This window comes from Chrysochloris asiatica, unplaced genomic scaffold (assembly GCF_000296735.1).
Source record: "Chrysochloris asiatica unplaced genomic scaffold, ChrAsi1.0 scaffold00056, whole genome shotgun sequence".
Lineage (NCBI taxonomy): Eukaryota > Metazoa > Chordata > Mammalia > Afrosoricida > Chrysochloridae > Chrysochloris > Chrysochloris asiatica.
In genome coordinates this window covers 8,771,169-8,798,513 of record NW_006408574.1, presented here as the reverse complement: position 1 = coordinate 8,798,513, position 27,345 = coordinate 8,771,169, and the positions used below count along the sequence as shown (strand labels likewise).

The following is a 27,345-nucleotide window of genomic DNA, read 5'->3' as shown; positions in this document are numbered from 1 at the left end:
CTAGTTTTGATAATGCATGTCTTTTGAAGACTTTCTCTACTTCACCTAATTAGTTTAATTTATTGGAATCCTGGTGTGGTGCTGTAGGATCAGCACTGGCCTGCTACCCATAAGGCTGGTGGTTCAAACCCACTAGCTGCCTCAGATACGCATACTGATAAACACAGACTTACATATTTTCTTATATTTAAAAGCAGTAGAAGGGTCAGAGAGAAAGGAAGAGCGAGCATACCAGTGACAGGCATGGCGACAAGATTCTAAATGTTCTAGATGTTGGTGGTATTTGCTGTCAAGTCGTTCTGAGGCATGGTGGTCCCTTGTGTACAGAGAACAACTGTGCTGGTTGGGTTTTCAGGGACGTGTTGGAAGCAGATCTCTAGACCAGCCTTTTGAAGTGCCTGTAGGTGGATTCGAACCACCCAACTTCTCAGCTAGTAGTTGAGTGCTTAACCATCTGTACCACCACCCACAGGCCTCCCAAATAGGAATTTGTTGCTGTGTCCCAATGAGTAGTTTTCAACTCACACCCACCCTGTATAGGGTTTCCGAGAATGACTGAGGGGCTTGAACTGCTGACCTTGTGGTTGCCAGTCTAGTGTGTATCCGTGGTGCCACACCAGATTATAATTATTTTCTTAGAAATACAAATGGCAATATTTGCTGTGGAAATACTTTTAAATAGTCCTGCCAGCAGAGAGTGAAGGAGGACGTCTGACAGCAATTGCTCAGCTTGGAGGATGAGGTTTCTCTTCCAGTTGCCATCCACTGCATTCCAACCCATGGCGCCCCCATGTGTGTCAGAGCAGAACTGCGTCCCACATGGTTTCATTCCGACCCATGGCGCCCCTGTGTGTGTCAGAGCAGAACTGCGTCCCACATGGTTTCAGTAGCTGTCTTTCTGAACTAGATCACCCATCCCTTCTTCCAACAGATGATAAACAAATATGGATGATGAGTAAATGGGATTTTTATTGTTTTTGATGTTTGAGTATTTTTGAAACCTTCTGTTAAAGAATTTTGTATTTGGCAAACAGGAATTAAAAGCAAAAAATTGTGGTAAACAGTAACTAAATTTACCTTTAAGCACCCAGGTAAATATAATTTGATGCATCTTCAAAACAAGTGAAGAGTTCTGGACTTTTAACCCCCCCACAATTAAGTTGTGTGGAGATTGTACGTAGACACACACATATATATATGTGTGTGTGTTATATGCCGTGGAGTCAGTTCTGACTCATAGCGACCCTGTACAGGGTTTCCAAGCCTGTAAATCGTTACGGAAGCAGAAAGCCTCATCTTTCTCCCACGGGATGACTGGTAGTTTCGAACCACTGACCTTGAGGCTAACAGCCCAACTCATAACCACTATGCTACCATAGGACTTCTGGTGTGACATTGTAGGATTGACACTGGACTGTGAACCACAAGGTTGGCATTTCAAGGCCACCAGCTACTCTTTGGAAAGCCTGTACAAGGTCGCTATGAGTCGGAACCAACTCGACAGCAGTTATCAACAACAACATATATTTACAAGGTTGTGGAATGTATATGGTCCATTGTAGATGCTCCAGTTGACTTGGGCCCAGCATGCATTTATGCTGAAAGGACCACAAAGCAGACGGTCTCACTCGAAGCCAGTATCCTGTGTGTGTTAGTCCACTGACATCACCTGTCAGCTAAACCAGCCAATGGGCATTCGTCCTCTGGCTCTACCACTCACCAAGGCCGCCATATTTGTTTTGCAGGTCCAGCAGGTCCAGACTGTGCAGCAGGTCCAACACGTCTACCCAGCTCAGGTGCAGTATGTGGAAGGAAGCGACACAGTCTACACCAATGGAGCAATGTGAGTTCACGTGTGGGAGTCTTTCATTCCTCCCCTTGGTTTCCACCACCTCCCACTCTTCCCATGCTTGTCTGCATTTTCACAGCCACGCTGGAGGAGAACAGCATCATCGAGGCTAGAACAATGTTGGAGCGTCATCTCGTTATACTTAAGGATGTTTGCGCATGTTCCCTCACACTTGACCCACGTAGACTATTTTAAATGATTAAAATTGCTTTGGCCCTTAATGGGTTTCTCTGGGTTGAGAAAGAACTTCAACCCACTGATGATGGTTTTCACGATACCTTATAAAGCATAGGCATTTTCTTTTTCTACCTAAGATGCGTTAATAAGTGTATGACTTAACATAAACTAGTATATTTGGAGGGGTTTTTAGTACTTACTAAATTAGGAACACTGCATGAAAGTTTCTAGTACACAGCCAATCTCATTATTCTGTTTGAAGCCTCCCCCCAACTTAGCGCCTTGGCTCAGTGACCATGGACGTAATATTTCTATGTCTCCTTTGGGTTTTTCAGCCACTTGGAATTGAGATTCTGGAAGTTCTTCTAACTCATCAGACTGGGATTGTTTTCATTTACCAGTTGTCTTTTTCTAGGCCTGCAGCTTGTTGACTTTGTGTTGACCTGAAATGAGTTCTGATTCTCTCATTGATTTGCTTTCTTCTCCCCTCCCTTCTACGTGTGTTCCGAGACGCTACCCTCTGCTTCCTTGAACCTTACTACCCCCACCATTTCCTTGCATGGTGCCTGGATGCGCCACCAAACAGAAACCCTCCTGCCATCAAATCGATTCCAACTCACAGTGACCCTATCTGAGAAGAGTAGAACTGTCCCCTAGCTTTTCCAAGGCTGTGTGGCGCTGTAGGATCAGCACTGGACTTCAAACCACAAAGTTGGCAGTTCAAACCTACCAACTGCTTCTCAGAAACCCTGTACAGGTGTACGGCATTGCTATGAGGCAGAATTAAGTCGACAGCAATCAAGAACAAATGCCCCTGGAAGCAGATAACCTCCTAGTTATCTCTTGGAGCAGCTGGTGGGGTGGAACCACCAGCCTTCTGAATAGCAGCATGATGCTTAATTCTCTGCGGCACCAGGGCTCCCTGGATGCTCCCCGGGTGTGTGCGTTTTGTCTTTATCATTCACACAATGTCTCTGAGGCCAGTGCTTGGCGTGTTGCAAAAGCTCAACGGTACTCAGATCTGGACTGTGCTATGTATCGTTCTATCATTTGTCCAGATATTTAACCATTCTGAGGGATTGATCATCTTTTTACTTGGGGACTTAGAATAGTATCATCTCAATTTCAGTGGACTTTTGTGAGGATTTGCTGGAGTCCTGAGTGACGCAAACAGTAAGGTGTGTCGTTGCTAACCAGAAGGATGGTGGTTCGAACCCACCTAGAGGCACCTTGGAAGAAAGGTCTGAGGATCTGCTTCTAAAGAAGGTCACAGTCTTCAAAACTCTTTTTAAGAAAGAAAAAAAACACAACAAAAGAAAACTATTTAAACAACAACAACAACAACCCGCCAATATACAATCAAACAAACCCACTGGTGTCCGGTGGGTTCTGACTCATAGCGATGCTACATAGGGGCTTCCAGGGTTGTAAATCTTCCTGGGAGCAGACAGTCTCATCTCTTTCCCATGGAGCAACTGGTGGGTTTGAACCACCAACCTTGCGGTTAGTAGCGGAATGCTTAACCCACAGCGCCACCATGGAGCAGTTCTGTTCTGCACAGAAGTGTCGTCATGAGTTGGAATTCACTTGGCAGCAACAGGTTTGGTTTGGGGTTTTTGCTTTTTGATAAAGACTTGAGGGTGCAACCTAGAAAATCCCTATAGGAACGTTACACACAGGGTGTGGTCCACCCTAAAAACTCCCTACAGGAATGTTTCTCATTCCCTCAGCGGAATGAGACTACACGGAAGACTAGCCATGGGAGAGGAGAGACACCGGGTGTCTTTGTCACTCACGGCTTTTGTCACTGGCTCTGTGTCCATGTGACAGCATTGCTGTTGTTGAGTGCCGTGGAGTCAGTTCCAACTCATAGCAACCCTGCATAGGGTTTCCATGGGGCAGCTAGTGGGTTTGAACTGCCTGCTTTGTGGTTTTCAATCCAGTGCTGATCCGACAGCACCCCCCCAGGACACCTGTCAGTACTACTTTAGCACCCGTGTTACCTGTAGGGTACATCCAGCTCCCCACCTTGGGATTTGCCCCATATCCTACCTTCACAGCGTCATCAGCCACCTGTCCGAGGCAAAGGCAACGTCTGTCATTTTCCCCTAAAGACTTCCCTTCCGTGCTCCTATGGTGTTAGACATGGGATTTTCTTTGCTGGAATGCATTCTCCTTCTCCCCTTTGTTCTTCTCTGTACCCCACTTCCCAGCAAGCCAGAATGGTAAGTCCTCTTTGTGACATGCTCCCAGCTCTCCTCCACTGTTAATGTACCCCACCCTCATCAAGGATAGGGACTGTTTGGTGGTTTTCTAACATCTCTCTAGGCACAGGTAATAAAGGCTTGGTCGGTTTCTGTCAACACTCATGGAAGCAGCGGTCAAGAAATCAAAGGACGTATTGCTTTAGGCAAATCTGCTGCACAAGACCTTTTTAAAGTGTTGAAGAGTAAAGATGTCAGCTTGAGGACTAAGGTGCGCCTGACCCAAGCCATGGTATTTTCAATAACTTCATATGCATGCGAAAGCTCGACAGTGAATAAGGAAGGCCGTAGAAGAATTGATGCATTTGAGTTATGGTGTTGGAGGAGAATATTGAAAGTGCCCTGGACTGCCAAAAGAATCAACAGATCTGTGTTGGAAGAAGTGCAGCCAGAGTGCTCCTTAGAGGCCAGGATGGCCAAACTTCGTCTCTCATAATTCAGACATATTGTCAGGAGGGACCAGTTGCTGGAGAAGGATATCATGTTTGGTAAGGTGGAGGGTCAGAGAAAAAGAGGAAGACCCCTTGCAAGATGGATTGGCCAAGTGGCAGCATCGATGGGCTCAAGCGTGGTAACAGTAGTAAGGTTGGCCCAGGATCGGGCAGTGTTTTGTTCTGTGGTGCATAGGTTGCTATGAGTCAGTATCGACTCAATGGCACCTAACAACAACAACAACAGTTTCTTTCACACCAGTGAACATAGAGATCTTGACATATTTTAGTCACACTGTGAGAATTTTTTACCTCTTTGTGAGTAGGCCCAGGGAGTTCTAGAGCTGGCCTTTGAGATCTCCACCTTCCAGCCAACCTACTGTGGACATTTATGCCAAATAAAATAGATGCTTGCCATTGGGCCTATAGGCTATATGAAAAGTCAGTGGGTCTTTAGACACGAGTGCTGGTCTCACAGCTGTCAGCTGTCATGTCATCCTTGCTCCTGGTTTCTCTGTCACAGAACCCCCAAGTGAAGTCATTGTGTTACAAGGACTTTGTTCAAGTGTCCACCATCTCCCATCAACTTTGATCTCCTAGTTCAAAAGCATCCGAGGTAGAGCCAGGCCAGCCCCACTGGAGAGCTAAGTCACCACTCTGCTGTCTAATTCCGTGCTATTTTCTCTTACACTTCTTACAGAATTCTGTCAGCTGGGACTCCCCGAAAATGTGCCACACCAGAGTCTCAGCAAAGTAGTGCCTTCTGTGTGTCACGTAGCAAGAAGTCTGGAGGCAGCAGGTTGTGTGTGTCTGTGGGCACCGTCTGAGCCAGAGCTGGTCTGAGCCTCAGTGGAGGACTCCCGTAGACTGCCGAGTAGCACAGGGATCAGGCCTGGAAGTGTTTCCTGTAGAAGGGTTCTGCTCCCGGAAAGGGCTGGGCTATTTCACTAGCTCTGTGACTCAGAGAAACAGCCCTGATAGAAAGGGGGCGGCCTTCTTAGAAAGGGGGTGCAGCAGGAACCAGCTTCTACATGTATCCTTTCTCTCCATGGATCTGACTCACTTCTGCTGTGCCAGCTCATTGCTAAGCCACCAGAACACAATAAAGAGGGAGCCTCGAATTTTCCAGAACAAGACACTTGTGTTTCCTCCCAGCCTGCTACAGGCACTCGTCTAGGTGTTCGTGGATGGATGGATCCTACCATGTAGCATGGTCCTAAGATGAATGCTTCAGCTCCAGACCTCACACCTGCATTCCAGGCATCCAGATGGCCAGAGGTGGGAGAAGTGAGACGGGTCTATGTATAAGGAAAGGAGCTTTGGTGGTGCGTTTGGTTAAGCGCTGGCCAGCTATCACAACTTGAACGCACAATACAGAATAGCAACACGTATAGGGAAGCCGAGACTTCCCCAGGAATTCGCATCTGGCTAGGGCTGTAGCGCATGGTAATGGAGGGAGGCTGGGAAGGCCAGAGTGTAGCTTTCATGCCCAGATGGTGGGAGCGGCAAGGGAGCAGGACACTCGGAAGGGAGGCTGAAAGAGTTGAGCCTGCCCATAGGATCAGTGATCGAGGGTGGAGTGGAGAAAGGAGACTCTTAATTTTCAGTAGTCTGGTATCTAACCAGCTCATCTGTGAAATTGGGATGATTAGCTCATCCAAGGAGCTTTACAGAGCATCGGAGAAACGGTAAGCACTCAATGAACTTTAGCTTTTGACTGGTCACCACAGAGTCTTCAGTTCAAACCCACCAGCCGCATCGAGAAAACTCTCCACAGGGTGGCTATGAGTCGGAACACATTTGATAGCACTTAACAAGAACAACGTATGTTTGGAAGCAAAAACCCTTTTCTTCCTCCTGTACAGTGGCTGGTAAGCTTGAACTGCCCACCTGGTGGTTATCCATCTAATGCTTATCCTACAAAGACACCATGCTCCCAGTGTGGCACTGTGGGATAAACACTGGACTGCTACCTGCAAGGTTACAGCTGCTCCTAGGAAACCCTACACTGGTTTACTATGAGTCGGAAGCTACTCGACAGCACTTAACAAGAGCATGTTCCACACACACACCCGCAAAAGTCGGAACCTGTGTCAGCTTGAAACCTATCAGAGAAGGGAGACTGGAATGGTTTTCACTAGAAGGAATGATGGAAAAGCAGTATGAGTGCGCACTGTCAACAGTGGAAATCGTCTGAGACCTGGAAAATCAAGACCGTCCCACTGAGTTCTGGCTTTCCCACGTCTCACTGCCCATGGACCTCAGAGGGCTTTCTGGTTTTAAACTCTTGTAGGGCTCACGTTTCACTACATGCAATTTTTGTCCCCAGTGCTCCTCCTAGGAACCCTGGTGTCTCTTTGGGTTAGATGTCAGGCTACAATAGGCAAAGTCAGCAGTTCAAACCCATCAGCCACTCCCTGAGAGAAAGAGGAGGCTGTCTATTCCCATAAAGATTTATAGCCTTATAAAGATTTATAGGAAACCCTTACACAGGGTCACTGCAAGTCAACGTAATGGCAGCGGGCTGGCTTCTCGTCTTAGGGCCTTTAGTTCTGAAAATTCTCCTACCATTAACACAGAGTTAATAGTGGCATGGTGGTTAAAGCACTCAGCTGTACAAACCTGCCAGCAGCCCTGAGGGATACAGATGTGGCGGCCTGTTTCCATGAAGGTGACAACCTCAGAAACCCGATGGACACATGCTGTACTCTGGTCCTGTGGGGTCATTATGATTGGGAATTGACCGGACACAAGTGGGTTGGGTTTTGGGTTTGATCTCCGCCCTGGATCTCAGTCGGAGCCCCACTCTGTGCAGTGATTTGCTCCCAGAAAACAGGGGCTATCAAGGTCTTGGCCGTGAGCCTCTAGGCCCCCAGTCCAGAGCAAACGTGAAAGAGTGGCTGATGTCAGAAAATCTTTGTAAGTACAAAATGACTTCACTTGGTCGTCATATAGTAGCTTGTCTGTCTTTTCATTTGACTAGTTTAAAGGAGGAGGGGGTGGGAGAGCCATGAGTCCAAAAAATAAAATAAAAGGAGTGTGGGAAAGAAAAATAATCCTTTCATTAAAAAACAAAACAAAACAAAACATCTGTTAGCTATACAAAGACCTGTTGATTGCAATAGACTCTCTGGACTTACAATACAGTGTGGGGGTGGGATTGCTCCTTAGGATTTTGGAAACGATGAAACTTTACAGGAACAGACAGTCTCATCTTACACCCTGTGAGTGGCTGGTGGGTTTGACCCACCAGACCTTAAGGTCAGCAGCCCAGCGCCTAACACACAAAAACCAAAGACCTGCACCAGGTCATTCTGACTTGTGACGCTGTATATAAATCTTTACAGGAACACAGCCTCATCTTGCTCCCATCAAGTGAATGGTGGGTTTGAACTGCCAACCTTGCCATTAACAGTCCAATCTTGCACTGGATGAGAGATTGAATGAGGACCGTAGGCACTCGTTCCGACTTAACCACACATCTGAATTCAGGACTTACTTAGGACCAGCTCCTGTCCATAACCCAGTGACTACCTTTGTTGACTTTGTTCTGTAAATGTTCTGTGCTCTTTGCATATTCATAAGCTCTATAGAGAAGTCCTTAGTTACACATTTTTCACCATTGGATGTTTTGGTCACATCCTTTTTCAGAGACTCATTAGTTGACGGCCTGTCTACATATTTTTATATTATTATCCGTTAGTAGAATTCAATGATGCCACATTAAAGGCAATTTGCTCTTTCATATTTTCACAACCAGTAGATTGACATGGAAAATACTTCTTCATGATTGTCGTTGTTAAGTGCTGTCAAGTGGGTTCTGACTCATAGTCACCCCGTCTAGGGTTCCTGAGGAGTAACTGGTGAGTTTGAACCACCGACCTTACGGTCCAGTACATTATCCTGCAGTGCCGCACCAGGACATAATAAGACTTGGAAAAGTTTAGTTCATGGGAAAATTCCATGATCTTTTCATTCCTTTGTCCTTGCACCTTTAGAAGTCCCTCTTACACTTTTTTTTTTTTTTTTCATCTCAGAACCAAGCTGTGTGATTGATTTTCTTAAATGAACTTCTGAAACCTTCATTCAAGTATCATTCTCTCATTGAGTAATTGAGTCACTTCAGGCCAATCTCTGCTCTGCACCTAGGTTTCCTAGGTAAGAGTATTACTTCATGGCCAGGTCACGTTCAGGATGGGAAGAATAGTAAAGAAGGAGCAGGAAGTGGGGGAGTCTGTATTGTCTGAAAAAGAATACTCACTTTGGATCTGATTCTTCTTCACAACACAGTGAAAGGAAAGCCTCCTGAACCCTCCTCTGCTGGAACGAATATTTAGAAGCTAGAGTGTGCGGCGCTGTTAGTATAAGCAATGGACTGCTAACCACAAGGTGGGCCGTACAAGCCCACCAGTAACTCCCTGGAAACCCTAGATAGAGTCGCTGTGAGGCGGAACTGACTCCACAGCATTTAACAATATCAGCAGAGTCATCAGTGCCTACTGGGAGGTGTGGATTTTAAAAAGGTTGGACATCACGGTATTGTGCCACAGGAAGAGAGTAGGTCTTGGTGGATATGCATACCATCCTCCAGCTATATGAAGTCTGGGCCTGGTTCCCAATGGGTGATTCTAGAAAGGATGGTAGGGCGAAATCATAACCTAACCCTCTGAAGCAGTCAGACACTCGACTTGTCTCCCAGGGAATGCCCCCCAAGTGCCTCAGTTCAGTGCCCTCTCCATTTTGAGTCTGGGGTAGAACACCTCTCCTTCTATATGCTCAGCGTCCTCTCTATGAAGTGCCTTGTTCCTCGATTCCTCTCCACACTCAGGTCCCTTCTGATGGACCACATTTGCAGCCTGGCTTTCTTGCCCGCATTACAATTCAATTGCTCTCTCCAGTGTTAGCGTTGATGGGCCTCCACTTGCTTAACCTAATAGACCTTCTTCTAGATCCAATTTAGTTCATCACTGACAGTCAACCAATCAGCCGCTCTGTACGCAAATCACTGCCTTCTCTCTGCTTCTCTGAGTCAGCTCTCCTGTTTCCTTCCCACTTCACAGTCTTGATGTCTGTCCATCTTTTTGTCTGTGGTTGAAGCTCCAGCGTCCAGTTTGCATGTTTACTTTTTTATCTGGTGCTCCACTTCCTGGCTGTTGTGGGATGTTTCCGTGTGTTGGCTTTCCGCACACGTCTTCGCATTTGGTCAGTTCTCATTCTTCAGGTCTCAAGTTGAATGTGGCGTCTTTGGAGGAGCCACCTAATCGAAAGCAAGGCTTTCATAGTCTCCTTTAAAAGTGGTCGCCTTTGCCCTACAGACCTTATGGCTGTCTGTCATTCTCTCTTCTGTAGCTTTACTTCTCCATCGTTTGTCTTCCCCTCACCAGAATGGGCAGGAACCTCAAGTGCTTGCTTCTTTTCTGTCGCTAATATCCCAAACAGTGGCACAGAGAGGTGCTCAGTCTATATTTGTTGAATTAATTAAATGACAAGAGTCCTGGTGTGGTGCTGTGGGTTAATGCGCTGGACTGCAAGGTCGGTTTGAACTGCAAGGTTGGTGGTTCAAGCTCAACAGCCACTTCAAGGAAACCCTATACACGGTCACTATGAGTTGGAACTGACTCAGTGGCACTTAACAACAACAACAGCCTTTAATACAATCCTTGGAGCCAGGCAGGAGAGGGAGACTGTCCAGGACCTGGACTGGTAACAGTGGCCGCACCCCTGAGCTGGAACATGGCAACAATTGTGTTGTGTTTCCTTCTGTTGCACACAGTCTGTTTGTGAGTGGAAATGGACTCAATGGCACCTAACAACATCAACAGCCTTCAATGACATGGGATGGCAGTCTGAATCAACACACGGGCATAGCATCCACATAGTCTTTGTACTGGTTTATTGTATTTGCACACGTTTTCTTTGCAAAGCTTTTGGGGGCCAATCCACATGCATATAGTTGCTCTGGAGGTTCTTGTTAAATTGAAACTAGTGGCTTTGGACCACAATGTTTGGAGATGCCAGTTCCCTCCCTCCCTTCCTTCTGTAGTCAGGGCCGTAGTCTATGGAGAGACCTCGTGAGGTAGGTTTGTTTCAGAGACTATGGTAGTAGTTGAGGTTTTGGCAGAACTCTCTTGGGCAGCTGTCACAGAATATAAACCCCCTTTACAACTCACAAGGAGCCCTGGTGGCACTGTGGGCTAGGCATTGGGCTGGTAAGTGCAAGGTCAGCTCCGTGAGAGAAAGACCAGACTGTCCGTGCCCACAGAAACTTATAGTCCTGGAAACTTTGTTTAGGGTTAGGTTAGAGTTAGGCTTAGGGTGGTTCTGTGTTGGAGTTGACTCGGTGACAGTGGGTTTGTAACTAGCAGGAGTCCTGGTGGCACAGTGGGTTAAGCACTGGACTGCTAACTACCAGGTCGGTAGTTCAAACCTACTCTCCACATCTCAGGAAAAAGCCGAGGCTGTCTGCTGTAAAGCTCTGTAGTCTTGGGACCCCTGAGGCACAGTTCTGTGTCCTGTAGGGTTGCTCCGAGTTGGAATCCACAGGACGGCAGCAGGTTTGGCTTTCAGGCCTCAAGCCTCTGTGTAGGTCGTTTCTCTACTAGAACATTCCATTACTTCTTTTGGTTTGGTTTGGTTTATAACTAGCAGGAGTCCTGGTGGCAATGTAGCACTGAACTGCTAACACAAGGTCGGCAGTTCAAACCCACTAGCTGCTTCACAGGAGAAAGATGAGGCTGTCTGCTCCCATAAGAACTGACAGTCTCAGAACCCCACGCAGGGTCGCTGTGAGTTGCAGACAACTCAATGGCAGTGGGTTTTGGGTTACCCGCCCCTAACGCCTTACCCACATTCTACCTTAGAACAGATCCCTAGCCTATAACAAAGGCTTCTAAGCTTGTCTGACTACCACCTACGTTCTAAAAGTGACAGACACTCTGTATTCAAAGAAGTAGATATCATTATATGTACACATCAGCTATGTGTATGATAGGAAAACAAAAGGTTCTGGAAGTCATTCTTATCCTCACCAGGTGCAAGGTGCCCTGAGACTGTCCAATCTAACCTGGTCCATCTGAGGCTTTGCTGTTTTCAGTGCTGCTGCAACCAATGGAAATGGCTTTCATGACCTCTACCACCTGGTGACCCATGACCTCCACCACATGGTGACCTATAATATCCACCCGATGTGGGCCATGATCTCCACCGGATGGTGACCCATGACCTCCATCGGATGTGGGCCATGATCCCCACTGGATGGTAACCCATGATCTCCACCGCATGGTGACCCATGACCTCTACCGGATGGTGACCCATGAATCTCCACCACATGGTGACTCATGACCTCCACCACATGGCAACCCATGACCTCCACCGGATGTGGGCCATGATCACCACCAGATGTTGACTCATGGTCTCCCTCGGACCATGACTGGTGATTTTAAAAATACTTCAGTATCTTGCATGTTCATTCTGTTTAACCTATTGCTTTAACCTTATGTTTTCTACTACCTTCTCATTTGTTAGATGCAGCTACTCTGGACTCCTCATTCCTTCCTAAATCCCAACGTCTTTCCTGTGTTGAGGCTTTGGCACAAACTTCACTTCCTTGGTATATTTTCCTCCCTGTTTTCCAGAGGATTGGATCCTTTCCATCTTTCTGTTTCGACATTAGCCTCTTTTCCTCAGGGCTAACCTTCGCTGATAACCTGTCTGATGTGGCCGTCCATCCCATTCATTCCACCTTCTGGCTATATTTTTTTTTTTCCTTTTGGGACATTTAAGGAAACTGAGAATCATTTTACTTATTTTCTTGCTGATTCATACACCTTTCTTTTAACTAACAGTTAAAACTCTAACACATTGTACCTAACGTTATTGTTAAGTGCTGTTGCAACCCGGTGTAAAGTTTCCAAGGAGCAGCTGGTGCATTTGAACCACTCATCTTGTGGTTAGTACTCCAGTGCTGATCCAACAGTGCCACCCCAGGGTGATGCAGTGACCAGCACGGCTGTGTCCTATGGTCATGACGATACAGCAGTGTTGGTCATTGTACAATCTTGCAGTACAGAAGGTCTCCTGGGGCGGCACTGTAGGAACAGCACTGGACTGCTAACCACATGGTCAGTGGTTCAAACCCACCAGCCACTCCTCAGAAACCCCATATGAGTCAGAACTGACTCAACAGCACTTAACAACAACATCATCATCAAACATTTTATGCTGTGAAAGTTGCCAGCTATTTGATTTCCCTAAGTTACCAGTCTCAGACCACTGTTGGATTTTATAGTTGACTAGCTTTTTGATCAACCACTTGCCTGCCAGTTTGTCATACTTGGTGGCTTGTTGTTGTCATGTTGCTGGAAACAGGACCTTAGTTGGACCCAAGGCTGGTATTTCCAGTTGCTTCAGATACAGAACTTTAGACGGTGAATAAGGAAGACCTATGAAGAATGGGTGCATTTAAATTATGGTGTTGGAGAAGAATATTAAAAGTACCCTGGACTGCCAGAAGAACAAATAAATTTGTCTTGGAAGAAATACAGTCAGAATGTTCCTTAGAAGCCAGGATGGTGAGACTGTGTCTTGTTCTTTGGACATGCTGTTAGGAGGGAACCATCCCTTGAGACAGACACCGTGCTTGAAAAAGTGGCGGGGCAGTGATAAAGAGGAAGACCCCTCCCATTGAGGTAGACTGTCACAGTGGCAGCCACGATGGGCTCACACATCACAACAATTGTGAGGTTGGTGCAGGACCGGGCAGGGTTTCGTTCTATTGTGCACAGGGTCGCTATGAGTCAGCACCAACTACACAGCACCTAACGAGAGACTATTCAAAACCTGGTTAAAATACAAAACAGCTAATTTAGAGACATTATATATCAGGACTGTGGATACACACCTGGAGCTAAAGAAAACAGAAGAATTGGTTGTAGCTAAGGGAAATTGACATGATGATCCTCCTCATAAGTAAGTGAGCCAGGAATATTCAGGGTCATGCTCAGCCTGGGTAGATGCTGAGGCATGCTGGGATGCAAACAACACTAATTTACTGAATTCAGTGTCTCTGATTCTTGACATTTACGTAGAAGCTGATAATAGAGTCAGCTAAGGAGGGACTTATGTGTGCAAGTATGCGCCTCTCTGGGTGTCCAGTCTCAGAACCGCATGCTCAGCGCAGAACAATAGAACCCTTTGTCTTCTGCCACAGAAATAATGTGACACTCTGTTCTCACAACTTGGCGGCTATCCACACTGAACTAACAAAATGAGCACTGCAGCACCTTGAAACACGCACGAATTGCCTGGGAATTTAGCTGTTTCAGGAGCCATCGGACTAGAAATAGTTCCATGCTTTCAACTGGATCTGCCAAGCAGTAGAGTCATTTCCTAAAACTCGTTTTAGATGTTCCCGTGGAAAACAACGTGCAAGAAGGAAGTAACTCCTCTGAAGGATGTATGTTCATTATACGATATGGAAAAGACAACCGGGTCTATCAGAATTCAAACCATCCTGAGTCCTCGGAAGCAGCAAGGAGCTGCTTGCTTTCGCTGATGGTACTTCCTTCTTTGTACCAGTCAGCTGGCATTGACTCAGGGACTCAGAACACTTGGCTTTCCAGACTTGGAAAAGACCTCAAGGAGTTCCTGCGCATGGAGCTGTCTCTGGCTCCTAACAGGACTTTGTACCGTTATAGAAAGAACAATGGCTGAGGACCTCCTAGTCTGCTCATTCCCCAGCCAGTGTTTAAAAGTCTCTTCTATTTGCCATTGCAGCTGTCGATATGCGGTAGTCTGGAGACCCCTCCTCACAGTGAATTTTCCATTATAATTGTGTGTGTGTGTGTGTGTGTGTGTGTGTGTGTTCCCTAGAAATTATCCTTGTTTACCCCAGATTGTGTGGTCCCCATAGTAGTAGTAGCCACACCTCCTCCACAACCACAGGTGATGGTTTGCTGTAAACCACTTCCAGTGCACCCCGTTTCTGAGGGAGGAGACCCCTGACCTCCATCGTACAAGATGGCTGAAGGCACACCCGTGACACTGGACAGAGAAGAGGGATAGCAGTGAATTACCACAGAGACTCACAACCCACACCATGCACAGCCATGTGGTGACTGCAGTCAGCTGCAGAGTGAACCAGCAGGGCTGAGGAACCCAGACTTTGAAGGAACAAGAGGGTGTGCTCTTGACGCCCACAGGCAGATAGGATGGACTGGTCTGAATAAGTCACAGGCTGGTAAGGAGAGGAAATCCACCAATTGAGGGCTGGGGGGGTGGAGCTGTTCTGAGGATCCAGGAACTAGCTGGGCTGGGATGCTTTCCCTCTGGGGGCTGTGAAGCTCCCAAGTGTCAGAGCAGCGCGTGAGAAGTCAGGACTCACTGTGTGCTCCCACGTGCTCTTCTTTGAAGGAGTCCTGGTCACTGTGTGTGGGAACTTAACAACAATAGGTTCTTCTTTAATAGTTCTTGCTACACTGACATCTCCAGCAAGAGGAAGGTGCCTATTTTGCTCTTTGCTTCCTTCCCATATCAGATTGGCTCGAGGGTCACGTTTGCCTGTCTGTGATGCGTGTGTTTACACCACTGTCATTCACTAAGCATGTGAAGGAGGCATGCCCCAAAGTTTGCGCCATTTCAACCCCTTGGCACGTTACTTTTAGGATGGAACTTTAGCGATCCCTGTTGTTGTTGTTGTTGAGTACCATTGAGTCAGTTCTGACTCATAACGCCCCGGTATACGGTGTCCTAGGAGCAGCTGTTGGGTTTGAACTGCTGACCTTCCAGTGATCCTAAACTTGTAAAACCCAAGTGTGGCTGGAGTTGGCTAGGTGTGGTTACCATTGGGAGTCCTGCATCCGTAGACCTGCTGGGTAAGAGGGGATGGTATGGGGCTAATGAGAAGTGACATAGGTTGGACGGACTCCCAGGTCGGAACAGACAGTTCACAAGCCCCCTGTACCTCTTGTTACTCTACTCGCTCAGGCACCCCTCTAGTCACCAGAATGGAGGTGCGCAGCCAGTGAGAGACCAATGAACAAATACAAAAAAAAAAAAAAAGAAAGAAAAGACTGTCCATACCTTTATCTCCGTGGTTCTGTCAGGCATCCGTGGCTGCTCCGATCCTTCCCCCGTTTGGTCTCTCCCAAGATGGTGGCTCCAGAAGCAGCTGAGCCTCTTGGATTAAAAAGCAATGGATTTCTTGCTTCTGCTACAAATTCCACTGGTTGTAAGCCTTTCTAAATATCCCTTTATACATGGTTCAGAGTTCTTGCACCATCCCCTGAGCCTGTTTGGTCCGGCATTCTGTGTTGTTGCTGACGGAGCTCCTTACTGCACTTCTACCTGATCCTCCATCTTGTTACTTCTCCTCATTTCTCTTTTGAACTATACCTGATGTTCTAATCACTATTGCTTTATTTTATGAAATACATATGTAATCAAAGAAATAGATCAATGAGATTTCCAGTTGGGAAGTGATGAGAAGGGTCATATTTTATCTATTTGAAATGGTGTTTTTCTAATAGTAAAATACAAACTGTTCTCTATGCAAACATGTCCACCCCAAACTAAAATTTAGACCTAGATCCACTATGGTTTCATCTCGGAAGGAACAATGTTTACCCTGTGTCGGATACCTTCAGAGCACTATCGTTATTATAGAGCCCTGTGGGTTTGTGTGCCGGACTGCAAGGCAGTTTGAACCACAAGGTCGGTGGTTTAAGCTTACCAGCCACTCCTCTATATGGGGTCACTATGAGTTAGAACCAACTCAACGGCACTTAACAAAAATAACAACAATCATTATTATGGCTCCTGGTGTGGTGCTGTAGGATCAGCACTGAACTGTGAACCCCAAAGTCAGCAATTGAAATCCACCAGCACTCCTTGGAAAACGTATATGTGGTTGCTGTGAATCGGAACCGACTTGATGGCACTTCAGAGCAACAACAGTGATTAATGTTGGCCTAATATTGTGCTGTATGATAAGCACTAACTGCTAACCCCAAGCTCAGTAGTTCAAATCCACCAGCCACACTTGGAAACCCTACACAGGGTCACTGTGAGTCAGAACCAAGTCAGTACTACAACAGTGGTGATTAATGTTAGTCAGAGAGAGAGCTACCTTCCTGAGGCGGGGAATATAGGAGAAGGAACAAGAGGAAAGAGGGATTTCCTTTTAGTTGTATGTTGAATTTTACATATGAGGCTTCCTGTGTGTCATGGAAAGAGACTTGGTGGCACTATGTGTTAAACACTGGGCTGCTAATTGCAAGGTCAGTGGTTCAAACCCCCCAGTTATTCCTAGGGAGATGATAGCCTTGGAAACCTTGTGGGGGAAGTTCTACTCTGTCCTTTTAGGGTTGCTATGAATCAACTGGTTGGCAGCAGGTTTCGTTTCTATCGTGGGGTTTCCAGATAGAGAAAACTAATTGGTGATTAAAAATGCAGGATTAAAATTGTGCAGATACAATTAGGAAGTAAAAAGTGAATAACCAATGTATGTGAGAGTGTTTACAATTGCCATATATATCTGATCTCAGTACAGGGTGAAAATATGTGATCTGAGTAAAAATAAGGGATAGGATAAGAGCTAAGATAGAAACCTCAGGAAATTCCAGTATTTAAGGTACAGAAAAAACAGTGGAGATTCCCAATGGTTCTTGAGAGGGAGTGGTGAAAACACAACAAATGTATATATATATTAAAAAAAAAAAAAAAACGCCATGGGAACTAAGAGGTGAGAGAGGCAAAGGAGGAGGGCTTGATATATGCACAGGAGGTTTCTAAAAATCGGAACCAGACTCAGAAGAAGCTTGTTCTGGCCTGTGGGGTTGAAGAGAACAGTTTAAGAACAGAGCATTCTGTTTTCACTCTTTGCTGTCCTGGAGGGGGCGCTGCAGGATCAGCATTGGACTGCTAACCATAAAGCCGGTGGTTCAAACCCTATCCGGGGTTGCTATGAGTCGGAACCTACTCAAAGTCACTTAACAACAACAGCCACTACCCTGTGGTATTGTTTGAAATCATTTAAATTAAAGCACATGGTGCCTTTCTGCACAATCTTTGCAACTTCTAATTATTTCAAAATGAAAAAAAAAATTTTTTGAATTATGCTAAAATGCAGGTAATTTGAAATGGAAAATGAAAAACAAATCCAGCAATGAAGTTTAATCTGAACAGAAAGAGGGTGGAAAGGGCAAATGTGGAGTGGTCAACTGTGTCCTACATCAGATAGGTCACAAAAGATAGGGACAGACAGGAGCCCTTTAACTTGATATTTATACTTGGTCACAAGTGACCTTATTAAGAGGCATTTCAGTGACAGGCTGAGGGCAGCTTGGTCTGCGCTGTTGGTAAGTCAAGACAGGAAGAATCTCATCAAGAAGCTTGATTGTAGCTCCTGGTCATCCTTCAGGTCTGGAAATGAACTCAGCCGAAAAGGACAAAGCCCCGAAAGGTTAGGAAAGGAGGGGGAATGGGAACAGGAAAGGCAGGCAGGGAGGAAGTGGGAAGGCTGAGGTTTCATTGTGAGGACTGCAATCAATGACATGAAACAAATGTGCGTGGACTGTTGGATGGAAAACTGATCTGCTCTGTAAACCTTCACCCGATTCACAAGAAAAAGTTATATTTTTGTTGTTTAAAAAAGAGGACTGTGAAGAAGAAAGTCGAGTCTTAGGACCCAAGGTGAGAGAAACTATCTGCTCAAGATCTTTGTGGAGACAAGAAGCCAGTTGCTGTTGAGTTGATCTCAACTCATCCTAACCCCACGTGTGGCCAAGTAGAACTGCTCTGTAGGGTTTGCAGGGCTGTGACCTTTTACAAGCAGATTTCTGGGTGTTTACACTTGGGTCTCAAGTGACTTTATTAAGGGTCTTTCCAGGTGCCTCTGGGTGGGCTAGGATTGCTAACCTTTCTATTACTAGCTGACAACATTAACACCTGGCACCAAGAAAGAGCTCCATAGAAATGGGCCGTGGATTGCAAGCCATCCAGTAATGTGATGTAGCATGACGTCAGCCCATCATTCCAGCTCCCAGCTATCAGGATTTTCAGGAGGTTTTATCAACAAAATTGGGGGCTGGGAAGAGCCCAGAGTTTCTATGTGTTCTGGAGCCTGGGTAACAAAAGGCAAAGTGCTCTGAAGTGCGCTTATTAAAGGACACCTTTAATCAGACACTTGGTTTCATCTCAATGATTACAATCCCCTCCCTACAACAACCGTTATCCCACTTCCTCCATGTGCTTCCTATTCCCAGTCCATCCCCCTTCCCAGCCCTTCCCAACTTTGTCCTTAGGTAAATGTTGCCCTTTTGATTTTGAATGATTAAATCGTTCTATGGTGAGCAGACCTTACTAGTGTCGTTGTACTCTCTATATACTATCTACTCCTTGTCTGAAAATTGGGCCACGAGAGTGAGTTCTTTCCAGACCTTAAGGATGGTTGAGGGCCATACTCTCAGGTTTCTCCAGCCTCTTTCTGACCAATAAGCCTGGTCTTTTTTTATATATTATTAATAATTTTAAGTTTTGTTCCACATTTTCTCCCACTCTATCCAGGACCTTCTAATGTGATCCCTTCCAGAGCAGGTGGGAGTGGTAGCTGGGCACCGTCTAGTTCTGGTCTCAGAATCGTGGAGACTGATATTCACATGTTCCTTTAGTCTGTTGGACTGATTCCAATTAGCTTCTGTTCTTAACACTCATTTTTCCTCTGCACTAGGAGAGACCAATAAATAGCTGCACCTTTGATGGCCACTCATGGGCCTTAAGATCCCACACAGTACTCACCAAAGTAGGGTATAGAGCATCATCTTTGTGGACTATATTATATCCAAGTGTCCAAGGTGTTCCCTGAGACTGTGATCCTGAGCCCCCAGCAACTCATTGCCTTAAGATGTTTGGGAATATCGAAAAAGTTTTCATCATTTTGCCCCCGTGTGCTCCACCACATCTATAGTTGTGTTTGCAGTAAAGGTAAATACTCATGTACAAATACCCTCTTTCAAACCCTTATAGATTTGTGGGCATGCTTTCATTCTTCCTCCCATACGCATTCAGCCTGTGTCTCTTTGCCTGTATCCATCTACACAACACTTGTTCCAAGGTTGTGTATATAAGTGTTTCCCTCTATCCCCTTTAGCCTTTATATACCTCCCTGGGTCTTCACCTGTCTTCATCATTCTTCTGCCAACCTCCCCCTTCTTGTATATTGTCCTCCCCGTCACCAAGTTAACATGTGTCTACCCTATAGCCAGCTAGTTACTCTCCCTTCTTCTCTCCCACCCCTGATAACCACCAAAGAATGATTCCTTTAGAAGAAAACGTTTTCTGGAGATTTTACAACAGTGGTCTCAATATTTCTCCTTTTGTGACTCAGTTCACTTGGCAAAATGTCCTCCAGGTTCATCCATCTTGTGAGGTGTTTCACAAATTCATCACTGTTCTTCCCCGTTGCATGGTACTCCATTGTGTGTATGTACAAAGATTGTTTATCCATCCTCCCATTGGTGGATGTTTGGGCTGTATCCATCTTTTTGCTGTTGTGAGCAGTGCTGTGATGACCATTGGTGTACAGATAGCCACTCGTGTCCTGGCTCTTTATTTATTTATTTTTAATGTTTTATTGTGAATTATGTGATAGTTTACATGGGAGAACATTAGCTTTACATTCATCCTATCGTATATCGTTTCATTGCCATGGTTACAATCCCCTCCATGCATCATCAACCAACCATGGGTATACCCTAAAAGCCTGCCCCCACCCCCCCGGTCGTCAGCACACAGCCCATCTCCCTCTCTGGGTCTAGAGTCCCCAGCTGTTCCATCTCTACACATCATCATCTCTGCCTCCATCTCTGGCGTCACTGCTTCTCTGGGTAGGATCCTGCTCTCCACTCTTCTTCCTTGATGGTCCCAGGGACTTCTGCTCCTAGACTGCGAAGTCAATCACTCCCCTCCTTTTGCTACTAACAGCTACCTTTACATTTCCAACCCTCACAATCAGTCCTGATAACAATTATTCACTATTGTATCACAACAGACCTATCCTCATCTCCTTTCATCAGCCCCACCCAGACAGATTGGATAGTACTCTCAGTGGAGATTCTAACTTCTCCGATCCCTCTAGATCTAGGCTTCCTCTTGAAAGCTTGTAAGCCAGTCACTTCTTGCCTTTGTAGCCCTGGCTCTTTATTTCTTGTGGGTATACATCAAATAGGAGGCTGGCTGGGTCAGATGGTAATTCTATTTCCAACTTTCTGAGGAAGCATCATACTGTGTTCCATAGAGATTGCACCTTTTTACAGTCTCACCAGCAATATAGGAGGGTCCCAGTCTTCACACCATTGCCAACATTTGTTGTTTTCCATTTTTTTGAACTTGGCTATTAATGTTGGGGTGAGAGAATATTTCATTGTTGTTTTGATTTACATCTTTCTAAAGTCCTGGTGTAGCACTGTGTATTAATACACTGGACTTCAAAGTTGGTTTGAACTGTAAGGTCAGCTGTTCAAGCTCACCAGCTACACCTTGAAAACCCTATACAGGGTCACTATGGGTTAGAACTGACTTGATGGCACTTCACAACAACAACAACAACAAAGACCTTGGGTGACACTGTACGATAAGCGCATGACCAAAAGGTCAGCATGAACCAGAAAGTCAGCGGTTCAAACTCACGAGCCTCTATGACTCTAAACCGACTGGAGTTAGTTCAAATCTCATAGTTGCTATGAGTCAGAACTGACTGGATGGTACTTAACAACAACCATGATGAATCACTGTGAGCATTTCTTATGTCTGTAGTGTCTTCCTTGGTGAAGTGTCTGTTCATGTCCTGTGCCCATTTTTTAATTGGGTTATTTTGTCGTTTCCCTTGTACAGCTGTTTTAGGGTTCTATAAATTTTAGTGCTTAGTCCCTTGTTTAATAAGTCATTGCAAAAAAAATTTCCCCAGTCTGTGAACTCCCTTTAAACTCTTTCAACAAAATCTTTTGATGTACTTAAGGGTCTAATTTTCAGGAGGTCCCAGTCATCTGTTTTGCCTTCTACTATTTGTGTGTTTTTAGTGATGTTTGGCAGTGTATTTATGCCATGCATTAGAGCCCCGAAATTTGGCCCTATTTTTTCATTAATGATCTGTATAGTTCTAGGTCTTATTAAAGGACCCCTTTAATGTGGAAAGTATGCTCAACTGTGCAGTGGGACTGAAGCTTGATAGAAAATGCAAAACTCCCCATACCCCAAAGTCTAAAGTCTATTTTCAACATTCATTCACACTCGGAAAAAAAAAAATTAGACTCACTACATAAACCAGTAAATGTCATCTTCTTTTTCTTTCCTTCTAAAGCCGGACAACAACCTATCCTTACACCGAAACGCAGATGTACAGCCAAAACACCGGGGGTAATTACTTTGACACGCAAGGGAGCTCTGCGCAGGTGACCGCGGTGGTCTCGTCCCACAGCATGGTGGGTACTGGTGGCATTCAGATGGGCGTCACCGGTGGGCAGCTCATCAGCAGCTCGGGAGGAACCTACCTGATCGGCAATTCCATGGAGAATTCTGGCCACACAGTGACACACACAACTCGGGCCTCCCCAGCAACAGTAAGTGTCTGCATTTTTATCGGGTTCACTGAGCAAGCGTCTGGGTCTCCTCAAATGGTACGCTCACCCAGACTGGGCTGGGGCCAGAATGTGTCATGCAGTGCAGTGTCTGTTCCGAGCTGCTCTGCAGAATCACACTGCCCGGGGTGCCCTGCCCCAACTACATGAGTCAGGAGGTTTTCATCACAAGGGGAAGTCAGAGAGGTGATTCGTACTCACAAAACAGCTGATCCCGGTAGGCTTTCGTCAATGACATCTGTAAAATGCTTGACATTTCTAGTGAGAGAGCTTGACAGGACTTTGTTGTTGTTATTGGAATGAGAAATAAACCAGGGAATAACACAGAAGGGAAAACACCATTTAGCCAGGAAGAATTTTCACAGGTTTGGCTAATAATATTTATGCTAGCCCATCCCCCAGAGACGTTACCTTATGTAGAGCTAGAGCCGTAATTCCCCAAACTTCAGACATTAGAGCTTTGTCGTGCGCACATACCACCTGTGCGATTACTCAGGTTTTAGAAACGGACTCCCTTTCAACAGAGACATCCTGTGTATTGTCTAATGCACATGAAAAGCACTCCATAAACCCTGAAATCCTAAGTGTTTCCCCACAAACCATGTGTGGAGTTCTATCAAAGGTACATTTGGGGTGGTCTTGTATGAGAATATGAGAAACATTTGTGTTGGCTCAGATCATAGCTCTGAGCAAATAAATATCTTAGAAACACACCTGCATACTTGAGTGTTCAGAGGTTTGTTTTTTGTTTTGTTTTGTTTTTTTAATTTAAAGCCTATTTAGGCAAAATATATTTTGACGTACTGAAACAAAAGTCAAAGAAAATTGTTCAGAATTGGATACACAACTCCACAACCTGAACTTGCTTCTCTCACCCTGACCAAACATAGGGAGGAAAGAATCCGTTACAATTACCTGAGCTAAAGTATCCACAGAATTGCTTTTCTAGACGTTGCTTTGAGATGGTGATGTGAATTAGGAAGCTGTCTCGTCTCTTACTATATAGCACATTCTTATAGTGAAATAGCAGAAAACAAATAGTAGAAATCAATTTGGAGAGAAAATAATTTATAGCGAAGACTTAATATGCCACATTTTATGGGTTTATGTCAAGGTAATCTAGGTACTAGGTAAGTACTCTGTATGATTTCTGTGTTTGTAGTGATTACATAATTCGTCATGCGTGCCCATTCTTTGCTCATGTGTGGAAGCCCTTCGTTCTCACTCCACTGTTTGTCACTAACATCAGAACAGGACGGCTCGCTGTTCTGAGAAGAGTTCTCATCTGTGCTTTCCTTTGTCTTATCAAGTCATTTCCTATGTTTTGGGGTTTGTTTTTGTCACCTGCTTTTTAACAACATTGCATACAGCATTTCCAAACCCCTTAGTCACTGTAATCGGTTTTGACATGCAAGGGGGTGGTCTCTAATAATTCATAGTCTCTCGAGACGTTTGTCCCTTCATCGAGAAAAGCAAGGCTTAGTTCTGAATGACCGCCTGATTCTCCCCTAGCTTTAAAATAGTGTAAGACAGTATCACGTAGGAGTCGTAAAATGGTCCGCACATAAAAGTAACTGTCTGTTTTCATTAAAGGAAAAGAGGTAGGCGAGGTCTCTGTTCTTCCTAAAAGCTCCTGACAGAGGTACTCCACCCTACCCCCAATACACACCCCCAAAAGCCATTTCAGTGGAAAGAGAAGTGCCTACCACTTGCAAAGGCTTTAGGGCAGGTGCTCAGTGGATAAAAAATGTCCTGTGTGGTCTTCATTTCAAACCTCCACCCCCCAACACTTCACCTCCCCTAGACTTTCTTACTCACCTTCACATTGATTTCTAGGCTACCTGTTAACCATCCTTCTCAGCTGGACTCGCTTGACTGAATTGAACTAGCTCTCTCATGGTGTGAACGCAACTGTTTATTCCCAGCCATGAAAATGTAGTTGCAGGCAGGCACTCCTGAGGTACATTGTACAGTCTGACTTTCTTCCTGTAGAGACCCTGAAAGATGCATTCCTCCTTAAAGGATCCTTTACTCAGAGTGGGTGCACGGTTTCGATCGTATTAATTGGCAAATTAAACCAAGTAACCAAGTCACAACTGGAACATGGAAGAAAACTGAAAGGAAAAAAAAAAAACAAATCCTGATACCAGTTGTACATATTAGCTTACATGTAAGAGCTTTCCTATCTGAGGCCCCATTGTTATGGTTGGGGCTCCTTTTGTTGGTTTTGTTTTCGTGGTTTGTGCCCCTCTCTACAAGAAAAATAAGGGGCTCTGGTAGCGTAGTGGTTAGGAGTCGGACTGCCAACCTCAAGGTCAGCAGTTCGAAACTACCAGCTGTTCCACAGGAGAAAGATGAGGCTTTCTGCTCCCGTGAAGATTTACAGCCTCAGAAACACTGTGCAGGGTCACTATGGGTCAGAACCGACTCCACGGTACTTAATAATAACTACAAGAAAATGCCCTCTTTAGCCAAAGAAGTACCAAATGGATTTAAAAGGATACCTTTTTTATAAAACAAAATTATATTAAGGTACCCTCATCACGACTGGCTATTTGCTAGTGACATCTTTGTTTAAACATGGGTTTGCTAGTGTTTATTGTGTTTCCTGGAACTTAATTTGTTGTTATTGTTTACCTCACAGTGACCCTATATGGGGTTTCCAAGGAGCACTGGATGGGTTTGAACTGCCGACATGTGGTTCACAGGCCAGTGCTAATCCCACAGTGTGACACCAGAAGTCCCGGGACTCAAGACTGTGCTTTATATTTGATTTCGACCTCCCTCTCAGTGCCCCTGAAGATTGTCATCTGCGTAATCCACTGAGTTTGTTATCCTCAATCAGCATCTGCCCATCTGTCTGTAACAGATTAATGACATTTAAGTGCCATGAAAGCTATTTAAGGTGTCCTACCACTTTCGTCTTGCCAACTATTAGGAATGGGTAGATTTTTTGGCGATTCTGACCTGGAGAAATCAAGTGTTTTAAGTAGGATCCCTGTTAACGTAGTGGGTACGAATCGGGCTGCTAACCTCAAGGTCAGGATTTTGAAACTACCAGCTGTTCTGCAGGACAAAGATGAGGCTTTCTGCTCCTGTAAAGATTTAAAGCCTTGGAAACCCTATGCAGGGTCGCTGTGAGTTGGAACCAACTCCATGGTACACTACCTCTGCTCCCCGCTACCCCCCCAGTCATTGGAGGGGATTTGATTGAGTTCATTCTCTTTTTCATCCTCTGTTGTTGTTGTTGGTAAGTGTCGTCAACTCGGTTCCAACTCACAGTGACCCGATATAGGGTTTCTGAGGAGTGACTGGTAGGTTTGAACTGCTGACCTTGTGGTTAGCAGTCCTGTGTTGATCCACAGAAGGACGCCTTCATCCTCTGTAGAACCACACAAGAGAAGGTCTGTGAACACAGGTCTTTAACAACTTGTTGGCCAAGCCTCAGTGCCTTTCCAGCAGAGTCAGAGGGTTCTATATTTTTGTGTCCCTTCTTTAAGTCCCAGTTTGTTACCTGAGACAAATAAAACTGTGGAGGAGGCCTCCCCTGTACCAAAATCCCCACCTAGAAACCAGTGAGTGGGGATCATCCCTAAAGAACCTATACATAAGTAGGGTGCATAGTCAGTGAATTCAGTTGATGTGACTCTGTAAATTTGGGTCCTGGTAAACACCAGAATCCCCTGCTGAATTCCTAGATAACACGGTTCCTGCTCACTGTGTCTTGACACTTACACCTGACCCGTATCTGCTCAGAAATACGTGAGTCCCTGTGTGGCACTGCAGGATTAGCACTGGACTGTGAACCACAGGGTCGGCGGTTCAAACCCACCAGTCGCTTCTTGGAAATCCTATGCAGGGTCACTATGAGTCAGAACTGACATGACAGCGCTGAACTACAACAAAGTTACTGCCCCACAGAAAACATCGACCACAATGTGCAAATCAATTTCAAAAGATAAGCTAATGAAATTTAAAACTATTATCGAGAAAAAGAAATGTTTGACACTCGGAATATTTTAGTATCCCATATAAAAACCATCTTTCTTATACTAAGAGGATATCAGAGTCATGAACTTTTTTTTTAAGCATTTGATTTTTTTTTTAAGCATTTGATTTATATTAGTTTCTAATCTTCAGATTAAAAAAATATATAAACCTTAGTATTTATTTTTTGGCTTGGATGTTCTTATTTATTTGTTTGTAAGTTTCAAGCCACTTTAAAATGTCAGCATTTTTCAAAAGATGAAAATGGGGACAAATTAATTTTTGTGTGTGTGAGTAGCATGCTATAGTTCAAACTAATGATATTTTAATTTGGTTGGGATATTATTTCTTCTTTTACTTTATCCTTTAGTCAGCGTGGTCCATGTGTGTTTAAATAATACACAAAAATACATTTATGAAATCACATACACACATTTCCTGCTGAAAGCACTAAATAGGAATTTTCAGGAGTATGATTCAACATTCTTATTAGATGCTCACCAGATATGAGGGTTCAGTTAAATTGTAGCACGAAGAAATGTTTCACATTTCATTAAATTAATGCTAATAATCTATTGGCTGTTAATATTTCAGTAGCTTATGGGCATAGATAGAAGAGCTGGCTAGGGCCCTAACCCTAACCCATTGTACTTTGTCTTTGTCATCATATTACCATAATATTTCTTCTTGTGTCCTGAGTCATTCGAAAGTCTAATTTATGTTTCTTCATGATTTTTCTGTGTAGCTGTATCGTTGATAGAATTTTAGGATCTGGGGAGGCTGGACACAATTTGTATCTGTGGATTGTTGGTCATCTTTGTATTCATCACAACATAGTTTATCGTAATTCCAGACTCTACGATAGTTAGCAGTGGGCCTTAAAACACTTTGTGTGCATAGTCCTTGATTTAAAAAAAAATAGCATTTGTATTGTAATTAGATGGTTACTTATGCTTTTTTTATTCTTGATAACTAAATAAGATTACATGAATCATTTTAATACATTT

General features: G+C 44.8%; 1 protein-coding gene across 1 annotated transcript in view; it reads left to right on the top strand.

Annotated features, from left to right (window-relative positions):
* Positions 1 to 27,345, top strand: part of RFX3 (regulatory factor X, 3 (influences HLA class II expression)) — a 191,640-nt gene that overhangs the window by 52,525 nt on the left and 111,770 nt on the right. Inside the window, exons 2-3 of the mRNA XM_006863745.1 lie at positions 1,746 to 1,843; positions 22,075 to 22,333. Coding sequence (XP_006863807.1) covers positions 1,746 to 1,843; positions 22,075 to 22,333 — 357 coding nt within the window. The remainder of the gene's footprint in view (positions 1 to 1,745; positions 1,844 to 22,074; positions 22,334 to 27,345) is intronic.